At 42.8% G+C, this 14,404-nt stretch overlaps 2 protein-coding genes across 2 annotated transcripts in view; both read right to left on the reverse strand.

The window, feature by feature from the left end:
- EGFLAM (EGF like, fibronectin type III and laminin G domains) overlaps positions 1–14,404 on the reverse strand; it is a 75,598-nt gene that overhangs the window by 34,070 nt on the left and 27,124 nt on the right. The window contains exon 7 of the mRNA XM_030969141.1: positions 11,118–11,284. Coding sequence (XP_030825001.1) covers positions 11,118–11,284 — 167 coding nt within the window. The remainder of the gene's footprint in view (positions 1–11,117; positions 11,285–14,404) is intronic.
- On the reverse strand, positions 1,570–2,267 carry RPS6 (ribosomal protein S6). Its single transcript, XM_030969142.1, is given in 5 exon segments — positions 1,570–1,672; positions 1,674–1,758; positions 1,761–2,005; positions 2,007–2,162; positions 2,164–2,267. Coding segments are annotated over 5 exon segments (693 nt in total).

Genomic DNA, 14,404 nt, shown 5'->3' on the forward strand with positions numbered 1-14,404 from the left:
AGTAGAGTAGAATACAGCAAAGCAGAGTAGAGTAGAAAATTATTCTGTTGGAAGGAACCTACAATGATTATCTAGTCAAGCTGCATCTTCTACCCATCATTGCATCACAGCCCCTTCTTCGGTAAACAGTGATTCTGTATGACATGCATTTCTACAAAAGAGTTTCAGTGCATAAAACCACAAATATATGCATTACAAATATGATTTGCATTTGGATTGGTTTTGCATTGCCTGGTTTTTGCAGCAGGGTGGGGTTACAGGGGTCGCTTCTGTAAGAAGCTGCCAGAAGCTTCTTCCATACCCAACAAAGCCAATCCCTGGTGGCTCCAAAGATGGACGTGCTGGGCCAATTAGAAATTATGGTAATGCCTCCGTGATAAAATATTTAAGAAGAAATCAAAACAAAGTTTGCAGTTTTAATCCCTGACAGAGAAGAGTAGGAGGTGAGAATACATGAGAAAACATGCATACACCAAGGTCAGTGAAGGAGGAGGGGCAGGAGCTGCTCCAGGCCCCAGAGCAGAGATTCCCCTGCAGCCCCTGGTGCAGCCCTGGGTGAGGCAGCTGTGCCCCTGCAGGCCCAGGGGGGAGCAGAGATCCACCTGCAGCCCCTGGAGGAGCCACAGCAGAGCAGGTGGGTGCCTGAGAGGAGCCTGTGAGCCTGAGGGAGACCTGTGGAAGAGGGCCCTGCTCCCAGGCTGGAGCAGCCTGTCCCTGAAGGACTGCACCCCACTGAAGAGTGACCCAGTGTTTGAGCAGGGCTGCTGCCCATGGGATGGACTCACACTGCAATAATTTGCAGGGAGCTGCTGTCCATGGGATGGAGCCATGCTGGAGAAGTTCATGGAGAACTGAATCCCACAGGAAGGACCTCACGGTGCAGCAGGGGAATGGCTCCTCTCCCTCAGCAGTGAGAGAAGCCCCAGATGATGAACTGACCACAACCCCCATTCCCCGTCTCCTTGCACTGATGGGGTAGGAGGTACAGCTGGGAAGGAGGGAGTAGGGTGAGGAAGCTGTTTTTAAGGGTTTATTTTGCTTCTCATTACCCTGCTCTGATTTTGTTAGTAATAAATTCACTTAATATCTCCAAGTTGAGCCTGTTTTGTCTGTGATGGTATTTGATGAGTGATCTCTACAGGTCCTTACCTCAACACATGAACCCTTCATTAATTTTTTTCTCCTCTGTCCAGCTGCAGAGAGGAGAGTGGCTTTGGTGGGGGCTGAGATCTGGCCCAGGTTAACCCAGTCCACTTACTGGAGAATGGGGGCAATCATGAAGATTTTCAGATAAGGACGGTAACTGGGAGAAGTAATGGGCACAACAAGTACTGAAAAGTGTTAAGTGTTATAGAGTAAAATGATCATGGGGAATTTTTCTTGTAATTGTGGTGAAAGATCAAGGAGTGAATTTGGTGCAAGTTGTTAATTTTTGTTCTGTGTTGTGATGATTTTATTTTGGATTTAATGCTGGGGTTTTTTTTTTTAAGTTCACCAGTAAAGGGATTTATTGGTAATACCATGTACAATATCTTTTTAGAATCACATGCAATGTCCTTACTTCTGCCTTCATTTAGATGTAGAAGCTCTCAACAAAGAAAGCCAGCTCCAGCTCACAATTTGCTCCCGGCATTTCTCATTGGCTTCCTTCATTCTCTTGGCCAAGAGCTTTGTATTCTGCTGCTTCCTCCTTGTTCTTTTGAGCGCCCTGCTTCTTCAGAGCAACATGCCTGCACTTATGCTGCAGCACTTGAGTCACTGGATTTTAGGAGCCTTGGTTCTGGGTTTTTTGCCCCCCTTGTTCAGAGGCTTCCTCACAACATACTGGCAAACGTCATCCTTCTTAGACAGGCTGAACAGCTTGGGGACTCTGCTGGTCCTTTTGGACAGGGCTGTGTCTGTCAGCCCCAGCATGCCCTTTTCACTCTTTTTCACTACGACAGAGTTCAGGACACTCAACTTTCCATCAATAATGCAACCACAAACAGATTTGTGCTTTCTCTCTAGCTCCTCTGGGATGATAGCAGGAATGCTCCTTCCTGAGCAGAAGGCAGACACATCTGTGAGGCAGGACACCTTGCTCCATGAAGAAACCTTTGCCATTGCCACCACTGATCCAGATGACATATCCCTCCCACTCTTCACCAAGGGAATCAGAATGGCTCCGTGGCCATTAGTTTCTCATAAAACGTTCTTAGTTTGCAGCCACTGTCCACTTCAATGAGCCTTTGGCAGCCAGTGGCTGGGAAAGAGATGTTTAGCTTCATCCTGCTCACACCTTGACACTGCTGGAAGAGGCAGCAGTAACTCAGCGCCCAGCATTCACGCCAATTTTCAGCTCACTGAATCACAGCATCACAGAATTAACTAGGTTGGAAAAGACCTTTGAGATCATGAAGTCCCACCTATGATCTAACAATGCCTTATCAACAAAACCATGGCAGTGTACCACATCCAGTCTTTTTTTAGACACGTCCAGGGATGGTGACTACAGCATCTCCCTGGGCAGATGATTCTAGTGCCCAATCACTATTAAAGTGAAGAATTTCTTCCTAATGTCTAGCCGAGACTTCCCCTGGTGCAGCATGGCTAGATGTTTATCACTTGTTCTGTCAGTGGTTGGAGAAGAGACTGACCCACCACTGACCAAAACCTCTTCTCAGGCAGCTGTAGAGAGCAATAAGGTCTGAGTGATAAGGTCCACTGAGCCTCCCTTTTTTCCAGGCTAAACAACCCAGCTCACTCAGCCATTCTTCACAGGGCTTGTGTTCCAGGCCTTGTTGCCCTCCTCTGGGTGCATTCGAGCATCTTAGCATCCTTCCTAAGGGCCCAGACCTGGACACAGCACTCAAGGTGTGGCCTCACCAGTGCCACATGCTAGGGGACAATCCCTGCCCTGCTCCTGCTGTTCCTGAGACTGGCCAGGATGCCACTGGCCCTCTTGGCCACCTGGGCACACTGAACACTGTTCACAAAGTTTCATTGAAAAGACAGGGAAACAAAATTTCCGTGCATTTTTAGTAAGCTTTCTGAGATATTCTAATTCATTCCCCACTCCCAGCTCACCTTCTGGGGGTGGTCCTGAGAGTTTTTTGTCTCAGTACTAATCTTTAAATTTTGGAATGAATAACAATAAACTGGGAAAAAGCCAATGGGGTATCAGTTCCCTCTCAGGCATTGTTTGGAAGCTCACCATTTCCCCCACACTCCCAATATTTTTACCACATGTTGGAGGGGGTAGAAGGATCAGTTCCCCCCTTCCCAACAAGTCCAAACTTCTCAAGCAACAGTATGCATTCTGATTAAAAGACATAGCTGAGATTAAAAGACATAGCATGGATTAAAAGCCATGTGCTTTTTCTTCAGAAAGCTTTATTTAATTTTCCAACATAAGTAAAATTTTCAAGAGTCTCTGTCTTTTGTAACTTAGTTAATTCTGTTGCAGGGTGTGGTATCATCACCATCAGCTCTGCTCCATCATATGCTAATGCTTAAAAAAGAGCAACCCTGAGGGTGATTATCAGAGAGGGTGGCTCCAATCAGTTATCCCCCTCCTCCAAGGTGTGAAGGGAGGTGGCATCAGTGACATCATGGTCAGGGAGCCCAGCCTTCCTCTCTGTCTCCTCATCTTTTACAGGCGGGCAGAGTTCAGTGTTCTGAGGGGTAACCAGGCTGTGGTGCAAACTCCTCCCTGGGGGTGAGGCCATGTTCAGGGTGGCCCAGCACTGGTCCAGGCTGGCATCCCTGCTTCCCCCAAAGATGTTAATTTGCATTCTAAAGTCCTTCAGCTCTGCACAAATAGGTTTCTGGGTTCTGGGCTAGTTGCTTTTGGGCCATCAGCTCTGCCTCAGCCCTGAGGACAAGCTGGTGTTTCAGCTTTCAAGGCAATTGGCACCTTTGCCAGCTCCTCAGCAAAAATGTACTTCTCTTTTAGGGTAGTTATTTAAGACCTCGTTATGTTTTTTATCTCTTTTGGGACAGCCATCTTAGACTGACCACATGCTACCTGGCCAGATTTCTTTTCCCCCTTTTTGAAAGTTCCAGTCCTCTCAAGTCCTAGCTGCAGTTTTTGCCAGTTATTTCTGAGAGACAAGCTTTACAAGTGTACAACAACTTCACTTCAAGAGCAATCCAGGTATGCCCTTGACCTTACTGCTGGAGAACATCAGTTTTAACCAGAAACTTTCTCTCCTTATGCTGCAGCTAGCAGTTATGTCCACACAACTCTTTGCCTGAAGTCAGTATCCCTTCCACTCCTCACCAAGGGAGTCACCCCTGACCTCTGTGGCCATTTGTTTCTCATAAAATGTTCCTAGCTTGCACCCATCCTCCACTTCAATGGCTTCTGGCAGCAGTGGCTGGGAAAGAGATGTTCAGCTTCATCCTGCTCACACCTTGATGCCATGGGAAGGGACAGCACTAACTCAGCTCTCAGCATTTGCAGCAATTTTCAACACCCTGAACACTACCGCTTTTAAATCAGGTCCATGCTACTGTCACCAAAACCACAGGAAAAACAAAAGCTCTCCAACAACATTTTTTAAGTATTAGAGAATTAAGGCATTACTTTATTCTGGCCAGGATCTGTAACAGAAATAATTTCATCCACACATTGCCTGGGTTGTGCAGAGAAAATCATTCCATCACACATGGCTCTTTACTAGATTTTTCACATACTTATACAGTCAAAACCCAGAGAAATCCATTTGTTCATTGGTCCTAAGTTACATAGTTCTTAGTATTTGGTTTCCTATTGGTTACTGATCCCTTTGCCTTTGATGCTAATTAAGTCTTCATTCTTGGTTCTCTCATTGATCTTTTCCCAGACCAGGTGTCTGACACACCAGGGAGGATGATCAGGCATTGATGTTTGTTAATGGTTAATGTTAATTCCTTGTGCATCCTCTGGCAGCTCCCAGCCCATTGAGATGCCAAGCTCATCAGGCCTTGCCCAGGGAACAGTCCCTTAAAAAGAAACTCCCATTCCCTTCTCCTCAGGGTGAAGACAAACAAAACCCCTGGCTGAAGTTAGTTAAACATTTTAGAAGTTGTATCATTTCCAGCACTATTACTTACTGCCTTTATGTTATGTTTGAAAGTATTTCAGAACTAATTTTGTTCTTTCAATGTATAAAAGTATAATTTGCCTAAGAGCAATGGAAGCCCTAAAGATAACTTGGGAATAAAGAAGGGAAAACTCACAATGATGTGTCAAGGGAAACAATCTAATCTGTATCCAAACAAGCTGTAATACACAAACTCCATTTTCTAACTTAGAAGTCATAAGCTACAAAATAAACATCTGTTATGGTCAAAATGCTGTCATATTTTATTTTCCTTCCAATCAAACATTCTATTGACTTAATGGGATGTAAGTTCAATGAGGATGGCAGGAGTGAAGCAATGCAGAAAATGAAGTATCCATCTATTCATACATAGGAAAACGTTAGCTCTGGAATTAATATTCAGATAAACACACTTGCATGTATGGGTATGATTTTAACGTCATGCCAGTTTCACAGAAATGTAACTCTCCTGATTGGAGTGGTTATCACTAAAACACATTAATAACCACCAGCATGCAATGGGATGTGCTAGCTTAGGAGACACTGGCAGTTCTCCAAAGAGCAGGTGTGCCTCTTTCATCCCGCAGATAAAAATGTTCCATGCTTTTCCAACAGAAGACCTCGGGAGACCAAATGTACCCACTATTTCAAACTGGACCGTGGTTTCTTTCACGTTATTGAACTGGTACAACATTTAGAGCCTGGAGAGAACAAAGAAGGTATGGCTTATTGTGTCTGGTAGAAAGACTGCTTTGAGGTCCTTCTTCAAAGACATTTACTATGTAAGTTTGGTGCCACCAGAGTAAGTGTGACTTCAGAAGATGTCCCAATATCCGCAGGTCTCCAGCTCTCCAATTTTTCCCCTTCCTGACTCTAGCTATCTGCATTTCAGCCAGCACATGCCACATTGCTTTACTTGCTGATCTGTGAGCAGTTTGGTAACATGCAATGCACTTGGATGGACTTGGATGCACAATGCAGCTGCTGGAATGCACTCACTCCTGACCATGTCTGGACTTACACAGGTGAGTACACAGGAGTGATGAGGTATCAGACCACTGGCTTCTCTGCTGCCTTGTTCCTCCCCACATTTGGTCTTTGCTCACTGGACATAGCATGATAGCCACATGTGATGTGATGCATTGTAACTACAAAATAGGATGCAGATTCTCAACACAGGAGTAGGACTTTTTGTAAATAAACCACGACATCAGCCCATCTCTTAAGTGCACTGTTTTGCTTTCCTGGAGAGCTCATCCCATAATGGGTGGTAAATCAAGGACAATTAAGCAAAGTGGTACTCTGCAAATACCAGAACAATGACTGCAGAGATTATAAGCAGGCTATATTTAATTAAATCAGTGTTCCAGTGTACAAGGAGATGAAGTCTGAGTAAGACCTTTTACCAGGTCCTATAATCCTGTTTTACAAATAATTGAAGAACTTGTGGGGGTCATGAACTTTAGACATCTTCTTTCCAAATAATTACGGGTTAAGTTATATTAAAGAAATCCTTCTCAAAACAAATATAAAGCCACAAAAACCTTTTTTTTGCTAATTAGGTTGCCATCATCATACTGATGAAGAGACCTGAGAGAGTGTAGGAGGTAGAACAGGGGGCACTGTAACACAGACAGATTGAATGGAAGTGTTAACAGCCTGATCGGCTTCATCCAGAGCCCCCCACAGGTCTTAACCCAAAATGCATCAGGAACACTTTAAAACACATTTTATGCCTTTCAGTGACTCACAGTGTGACCCTGCATGTCGCTTGGCCCGTCTCTTGCTTTTTGTCACTGTCCCTACAACTACCAACAATGCTTTTATAAATTCTCTGGACGTGTGTGGGAAACAGTTCTGTGGAAAACCTTCTCCCTTCATTATCTCCAGGACACATCACCACCATTTAAATCAAGGTTTGGGCCCCAGAGACTGCCCTTTTTCTGTGCCTGAACCTCAGCTGACACATTCAAGCTCCATGTAGAATATATAAGCATCTGTGGCAATGCCCTGCTCTGCACGATGCTGGCAGTGAGAGCCAGGAGCAGAGGAAGGGATGTGCCCTGCTGAAGCAGGCACTTCTGTCACGTTTGTTGTAGAGACAAGCAGGAGGGTATTTTTAACAGGAGACACTTCCTCTGCTGGTCTGGTAAAGCCCAAGGCTGGTGACCTTGCAGGCACAGTGCAAACTCCATCTGTTTCCCGAAGAGATGAAGGGTATTTAAGCAACACAGGTTGCTTAAATAAAATTTACTTAAGGTTACTTAAAAAAAAATTATTTAAATAAAATAAATTACTTTTTTTTTTTTGTTTTATTCTTTGGGACAGTTTATTTTGTTGTTTCTAAACTGAGTATGTGCAATCTTTTATTTTCCAGTGAATTGTCCATGACATTTTGAAAGATTTTATAAAACAAAATCCCAACAACCATGTAGGTGAAACACCCACAATGTGCAACTGTAATTAAGTAAGGCAACAAAAAATTGATTTATTGCATCATTTCCCTCTAGAAAAAAAATTAATGAAACTAAATCACAAATAAATGAGAACCCTTGGGGAAACTTGCCCTCTCTATACTCCCTGAAAATGGAGCAATTAACGAAGCATGCATTTTTTAGTAGGTAAGGGGGTAACTGCTTATAATCAAGGCCACATGTTCTATTTTCAAGGACCTTGGGAGGTCTGTCACATTAGGTGAAACGGTCAGCATCCCTTTAGTGGAGCAAATCAAGACAATGTTTTCCTATGCTGACCTGAAACAATGCAGTCAGGAGTACTGCAAATCCACCCCCATTTTAAAAACAAAATGAGTGAACTACCTGTGAGAATGAGATAAACCACAGCAGAAAACATCCCCAAGTAACATGAACTCATCTCTGCCTCAGCCTGCCTGCCTGCAAGAGCTGCAAGAGAACCTGTGCAAGACATCATGGACCCTGAAGGTCCTCTGTGTTTCAGGTAATGTTGGGAATTTCTTAATCAATTAAAATAAACATCAGAAAAGCACTACTTATGTCAACTCATGCATAAAAAATCTGGCACATGTAAGAGTAAATCTGCAAATTTTTAAAATCCAAACACACTAAGGATCTTGGTGCCAGCACCGTGTGAGCTAAATGTAATGCAAAGGAGTCAGACATAACTTCTGCCAGCTTTCTAAGATATTTCAGGAATTTCTGAAGAATATATAGGCAGGCAGAAAATAGCATCAAAAATCTGTGGCATGTGGCATGTTTCACTGCTTAGGGAGAACGAGGATCCACAATAAAAATGAAGGCGGTAATATTCTTATGATGTGTACTGTGAAGAAAAAAGGTGCTTCAGTTTCAGAGATACCAGCTGTCTGGCACCTTTTCAAACACACAGGTGACTAAGAGGTCACTGGCTGGCACTTTGAGACAGCCAAGCAGCTGGTGCCACCTGAGCCAGCCCCAGGGGACTATCAGGTGTCTGTGAATGGCACATGCCCTCCTGCAGTGACTGATGAAAACCACAAAACTCTGAGGACCTCAAATCTGCTGAACACTAACACCTGAGCAGCTGAAGTGAGCGATTAACTGGACCAAAATTCTGGGCTTTCTGGCTGCTAGAAGCAGGAGGGTAACTTCAGATACATAATGTGAATTAGGAGTGAGTTTTAATTGGATGCCGTTGAGCACAGTGTGTAGTTTGGGCTTTTTTTTTTTCTGTTCCTGGTTTTTTCTTTCCTGAAACTTGTCCATTAAATCATTCTTCAGAGGTTCTTAATGTTTTAGGGGGAAAAAAATGTTTCAGACTATGCACAGCTTTAATGAAGAAAATTTTTCTCCCAACAAAAGTTTAGCTTTTCTAGTAATATGAAGAGTACTTGTGTATCTGGCTAACATCAAGTCAGTCTCCTACACAGACACCACAAGTAAAGACAAGTGAGAGCTGCTATCAGCTAGACTATCATCTCAGCTACACTCCTCCCCTCAGAAAACCAAATAATTTATTTCTAAAGGCATGCATCCCTGACACCTTTGAGCAACACTCCTTGCTCTGCACAAATCTGGTTGTTGTGACAACAGGTATCCAGAAGATAATGCAGGTTTCCATGGGTAGTGGCTATATGTAGCTTTTAAGGCTATTTTCAAATAGCACACTGACAAAAGAACAACATTTGCATTTGCCAGAGGGTCCAGAGCACCACAGTAGCCCCAAGCACAAGTGGCCTGGAGCAGGGCTGGAGCACATCATGGACACGGCATGGCCCTGGCCTGCAGGAGCTCTGCCAGCTCATGAGGGTCTCTGCCAAGCCCTGCCGGGCCCTTGGAGCAGGGAAACCAGCCTCAGCCACTGCAGCACCGATGTGCTTACCCTGGGCCAGCACAGACTTTTTAAGCCCAAGCAAGAGCAGCGCAAAATGCGTAATATACTGAATTATCAGATCTGATCCAGGCATAGAGAACGAAGCTAATGTCCCTTATGAACCTCTCCAGAAATCAATGCTTTATGCACACCAGATGTGAATTTGATTCCAAGCTCTAATGACAGAAACCCATGTTCTAGAGACATCTTGGCAGACCTCTGCAGAACAAGCAGTTTCCAAGGCAAAGTGCTTTCCCTGGAGTACTGCAGTAATAAGCACAGCATGAGGATGATTCCACCCTTATTAACAGAGCTAAAAACTTTATCTTTTCTGACCAAAGGATGCAGCTGCTAACATCCAAAGATAAACAAGATACCAGGGAGCACACGTGTGCCTGAGGCAGCAGGAGTTGACTCTGGAGGATCCATGGGCCAAGGAGCTCCAGAGCACACTGCACAAGGTTTTCACAAACATTTACTTCAGAAGTTAAACTTATGAGCTCAGCAGCCATAGCAAACTACATGCAAACAGAGGGGCAAAAGGAATGGAAACCGCCATATTAGAGTCAATGAGAAAAGAGATTCCACAACAGAGAGGCAGTTTAGAAATAAATCTTTATCAAGTTAAGCTGGTGGATCACTAAGCACATTGTTTATGTTTTTGCAGCATGCAAACTCTTCTTGCAGAGCTCACAGTCCTACCTGAATAGTTGCTGCTCATTTTCACTAGTTAATTAGAGATGGTTTGCAATTGAGAGAGTGAGAAAAGAAAAAAAAAGGAACTTAAAAGTACTGATACACATTTTCATAGAAAAAGGTTGGAACATTAATGATATAGATCAGTTAGTCTCCATACCTTGCTGGTTTTGACTTTGTTTCCTCCATGGTTTCTCTTTGTGACAGTGGGGTTTTTGCTGTTAGAAGATGTGATTTGTGTGATTCCCAATATGCTCTGTGTTGGCTTGGCTGGGATTCTCACATATAAGCTATGAATTTGGGTCTGATGAGGAGCAACAGCCCCTTAAAGTCAGCCTACAGAGAAACCAGTACTGGCAGAGGATTGCATCCTGAGGAAGCCCAGCAGCAATTGGACCAACACTTACTGCAGTGTGCATGGTCTACACTGCTACACAAATGTAAATACAATAGTTAAAAAGTTGTGTGAACATTGGCAGGTTCACCTAATATTTTTGCTATGCATCTTCTGATTAAAAAGGGGTCTTATTCCCTTATTTTCATGACTGTGCTCAATAGTTAAGTCTTACTCCTCAGAAAACTGTACAAGTTTGATTTGGTCTTTCCAAGTTGCTGAAATTATAAATGCAACATATAAGGTTCAGCTTCAAAGAGCAGAAAAAATGAACAATAGACTCATCTGTCTCATTTCTCGCCTTTATATTCATGTATTAGTACTGCATGAAGCCAGCACAAAATTCAGAAAGTAGAGATCCAAAAATACCTGTCAATGACCTCCAGAGCAAAGAAATGGCATGAGAGTGATGCTGCCTGGGTCTTTTCAGATCTTTGCTCATGGCAGGACTTTCACAGTGTGCTTGCTGCAAGATCCTCTGACAGGACTGAGAGGTGTCAGAATGGAGGTGACTATGCCTGGAGAGCAACTCTTTCCACCAGCAGGCCTCCACAGCTGCCCCAGATACACTTTATTTACAGATACACTTCATTTTTGTTTGGCTTTAATGACAAAAAGGTGTCTGTACTCACTGAATGTGCGGATGACGTCACTCGGCGCACTGGCAGGGCTGGATCCAAAGGAGTTTGCTGCTCGGATGGCAAACTGATACTTGGTGTTTGGGAGAAGTCCTTTGAGAACCATGGACTCCATCTGGATCTGCTCTCTTATTACTGTCCAGTTGCTGTCAAGGTCTGGCCTTGAGGATCAAACAAAGACCACATCTTGAATAATTAAAGCTGGCTGTATAAATTAGCTGCATTTATAGGAATACTTTTCTAGGAAATGCACTAATAAATGAGACAGAAGTCTACTAAATCATCACTGAAACCCTTCACTTTTAAAGGATCAGACTGTGCAACCCACCATTATCAGCCCGTGAAGCCTGTGATGTCAAAACTGTATAATCACACAAACCCAATTACTCATATTTTGCTTATAAAATCAAGGAACAACTGAGAAATCCAGTCAAGTTAATCTGTTTTGTGGATTTTGGATTCATAGTTTTCAAGTGGGGGTCTATTACCCATAGTTCCCACCTCCCTGCGTGGCTGTATAAAGCAATAGTTTGCAATAGAGGGAAAGGTCTTGATTTATTTCTTAGGAGTTTGCGTTCTAATGCCAGTAAGTCCCTTCAAACACACACAAGCATTAGCAAGATGAGAATCCAACACTTGATCTCCCAGGTAATCAGGTTAATCCACTTACATAGGAACACACAGACCTAAAGTCTTCTCTTCAGAAAAACAAAGAGACAAAAAAAAAGCAACCCAAACCAAAAAAGCCCAAACAAAACCACCAAAAAACCCTACACAGACAGCCCACAAAACAATAATGCACAAAACACGGCCTGTGTGCCTGGATTTTGTAACAACATTCCTATAGCTGCTTTTGGACAATGCCTGGTTAACTCCCAATTCATACTGGAACCCAGCTGCCAATAAGTACTTGTCTAGGTGCCATTATATTTCAAGTGAAACCAGTACAACCATTCACATGGCAGTTTGTTATCAAGTGTTTTAAGTTTAGGCATACAGGCACATTGTAAAGGGGTGGGCGCCTTCAAGTACTCTGAGAGAGTATTCTGATACTTTCACACCATTTCCACTCTCTCCAAAAGTGGCCTCTTCTTATCAAAGAGAGAACAAAATAAGAAGCTAAACAACTACAAACAACACAGTAATGTAAACATTCACTCTAGGCCACCCAAAACATTAAAATTAAAGTTTATGAAAGTAAATTAAGGACAGAAATAGCTTTCAGAGAAAATTATTACAGTGTCCCTGCAATATTTATTACAGGAAATAACCTCCAAGTGCACCCTGAATCTACTAGTGTTTACATAGGACTAGCTGCAAATGTCTCCAACAGTCTTAAAATTAAAAATTACAGCACAAGGCAGGCATTTTGTATTTGTTTATTTTCAGCTGGAAGGAAATGCCAAAGTTAATGTATGTTTTCTTTTAGTGGTCAATACAGGATTTATTGATCACTGAGGTCCATTGGTTTGTGCCAGCATGGCAAATGCAGGGGCAAAGCAGCAGCTCCCAGCTGCCTGTCTCAAGTGCACAGTGGCACACGGGACATGAGTATTTCATTGTCTCGCTAAAAATAAAAACAAAATCAGACAAACGCACAAGATGTAATGATAGCTAAACAGACCATCTTAAGTCACCCTTCACCACCATTTCCTGGTAGACAGAAGAGCATTTATTTTGGCTACTCTTCCATTGTTTCCCTCCTCTGAGCTTTTGATGCCCGGGCCAAAATGAAAATATATAGTGTTTCCCAAATGAAAGCTGTTAACACTGCCTCCTTCCAAAGGCTCACTTAGTAGTGTTTTCAATTTTCCTGTACACATCCTGTACACATCCTAATTCCCACCCAAGGAATTCCTGCTAGCTCAAGAGCTGCCTCTTTGCAACAGACCTTGCCCGTGTGTCCACCCAAGTGGAAACAACACACCTTTGATGAAGGGACCCAAAGGAGCCACTGCACCCTGAAAAGATCTAGGAGATAACACAAACAGCAGGCCAGGCTTCAAACACACTGACTGTCCCTCCCAACATTTCCTTCTGCAGAAGTTTATAATACAGGAAATGCCTGCAAACATGTAAGGATCTGCAGCTGAAGGAGAGGGAAAGAGGGAGATTTATCACTTGACCTTTGCTACTTCTCCAGAATGCTCCCTGTGTGAACAAAACAGTATGAGATGAAAACATGGCAAACAGATGGGGAAAGAAACACAAATTCAGCTGGCGAGTGCATCCAGGGCAAGCCAGCTCCCATGTTCCCTGAGCTGGGAACATTTTGTTGAAAACCGCCTTCATGGTCCTTTTTTTTATGTTGTATCTCAATGTGTTGTCAACTTTTACACTGGGAGGGCTCATTCTGATACTACTTTTCCCATTTTTCTGCAGCAGTACATTCCCCAACACAGGGGACAGCACCTTGCAGGGCAGCTCCAGGCACTGTATCTGTGACTGGGGAAATCAGACACCTTCCATGGACATTGCCTGCTCTTGATGCAGCTGCGCATCTCCAACACATAAACGCTATGAAGAAAAAAATCTAACACAAGTCATAGCGGTTTTAAGATAATAAATATATGGCTAAAGCAAATAGGACTGGATGGGTATAAACCAAGGGAAGAATTCCATGCCAAATGTACTCAAAATTTGGATTATTGCTTTATGTTGTAACTTGGGAACTGATTCAATTCAAGAAGGTAATTCTTTCTGATGCAGAGAGCAGCAATTTCATAGTCACTTGAACTTCCTTTTAAAATCACCTGGAAATTATTTAAGTGTGAGGCACCCCCTAGCAATCCAATTTTTCTAACATTTCTGATTGTTCTTCCATGCTGTATTTGTACTCATCTCAAGGGGAAAATTCATCTTATAATGGTTTTAAAAAGTATCCCAGCAAATAATAAATATGATGACAAGTACAATACATCATCATTTGCGATGGAAAAATCTCTAGCATAATATATTGCACTATAACATATTATTTTTAGTAACTATTATTATTTCACATTATTGTGACACTTTGTGCAAAATAGATCAACTAATATGCCAGGCCATCAGTGAGGAAAGGAAAAGTGAACAATTTAGGTAACTCATCTTCTTGTTAGATATTCTTCTGATACAATATAATGTTGTTAAGCACTTCCTCCCTAATATCTTTCACTCCTTCTTCATCAGTTACCTTCTCCTTCAAGGAGTTGATCTCACAAGCAGTGAGCTAAATACTGAGTCAAATATGCCTGTTTTGTGCAATAATCAGGGAAACAGTATTAAAAGTATTTTTTCCTAGA

Source organism: Camarhynchus parvulus, chromosome Z, assembly GCF_901933205.1.
Source record: "Camarhynchus parvulus chromosome Z, STF_HiC, whole genome shotgun sequence".
NCBI classification, from domain to species: Eukaryota; Metazoa; Chordata; class Aves; order Passeriformes; family Thraupidae; genus Camarhynchus; species Camarhynchus parvulus.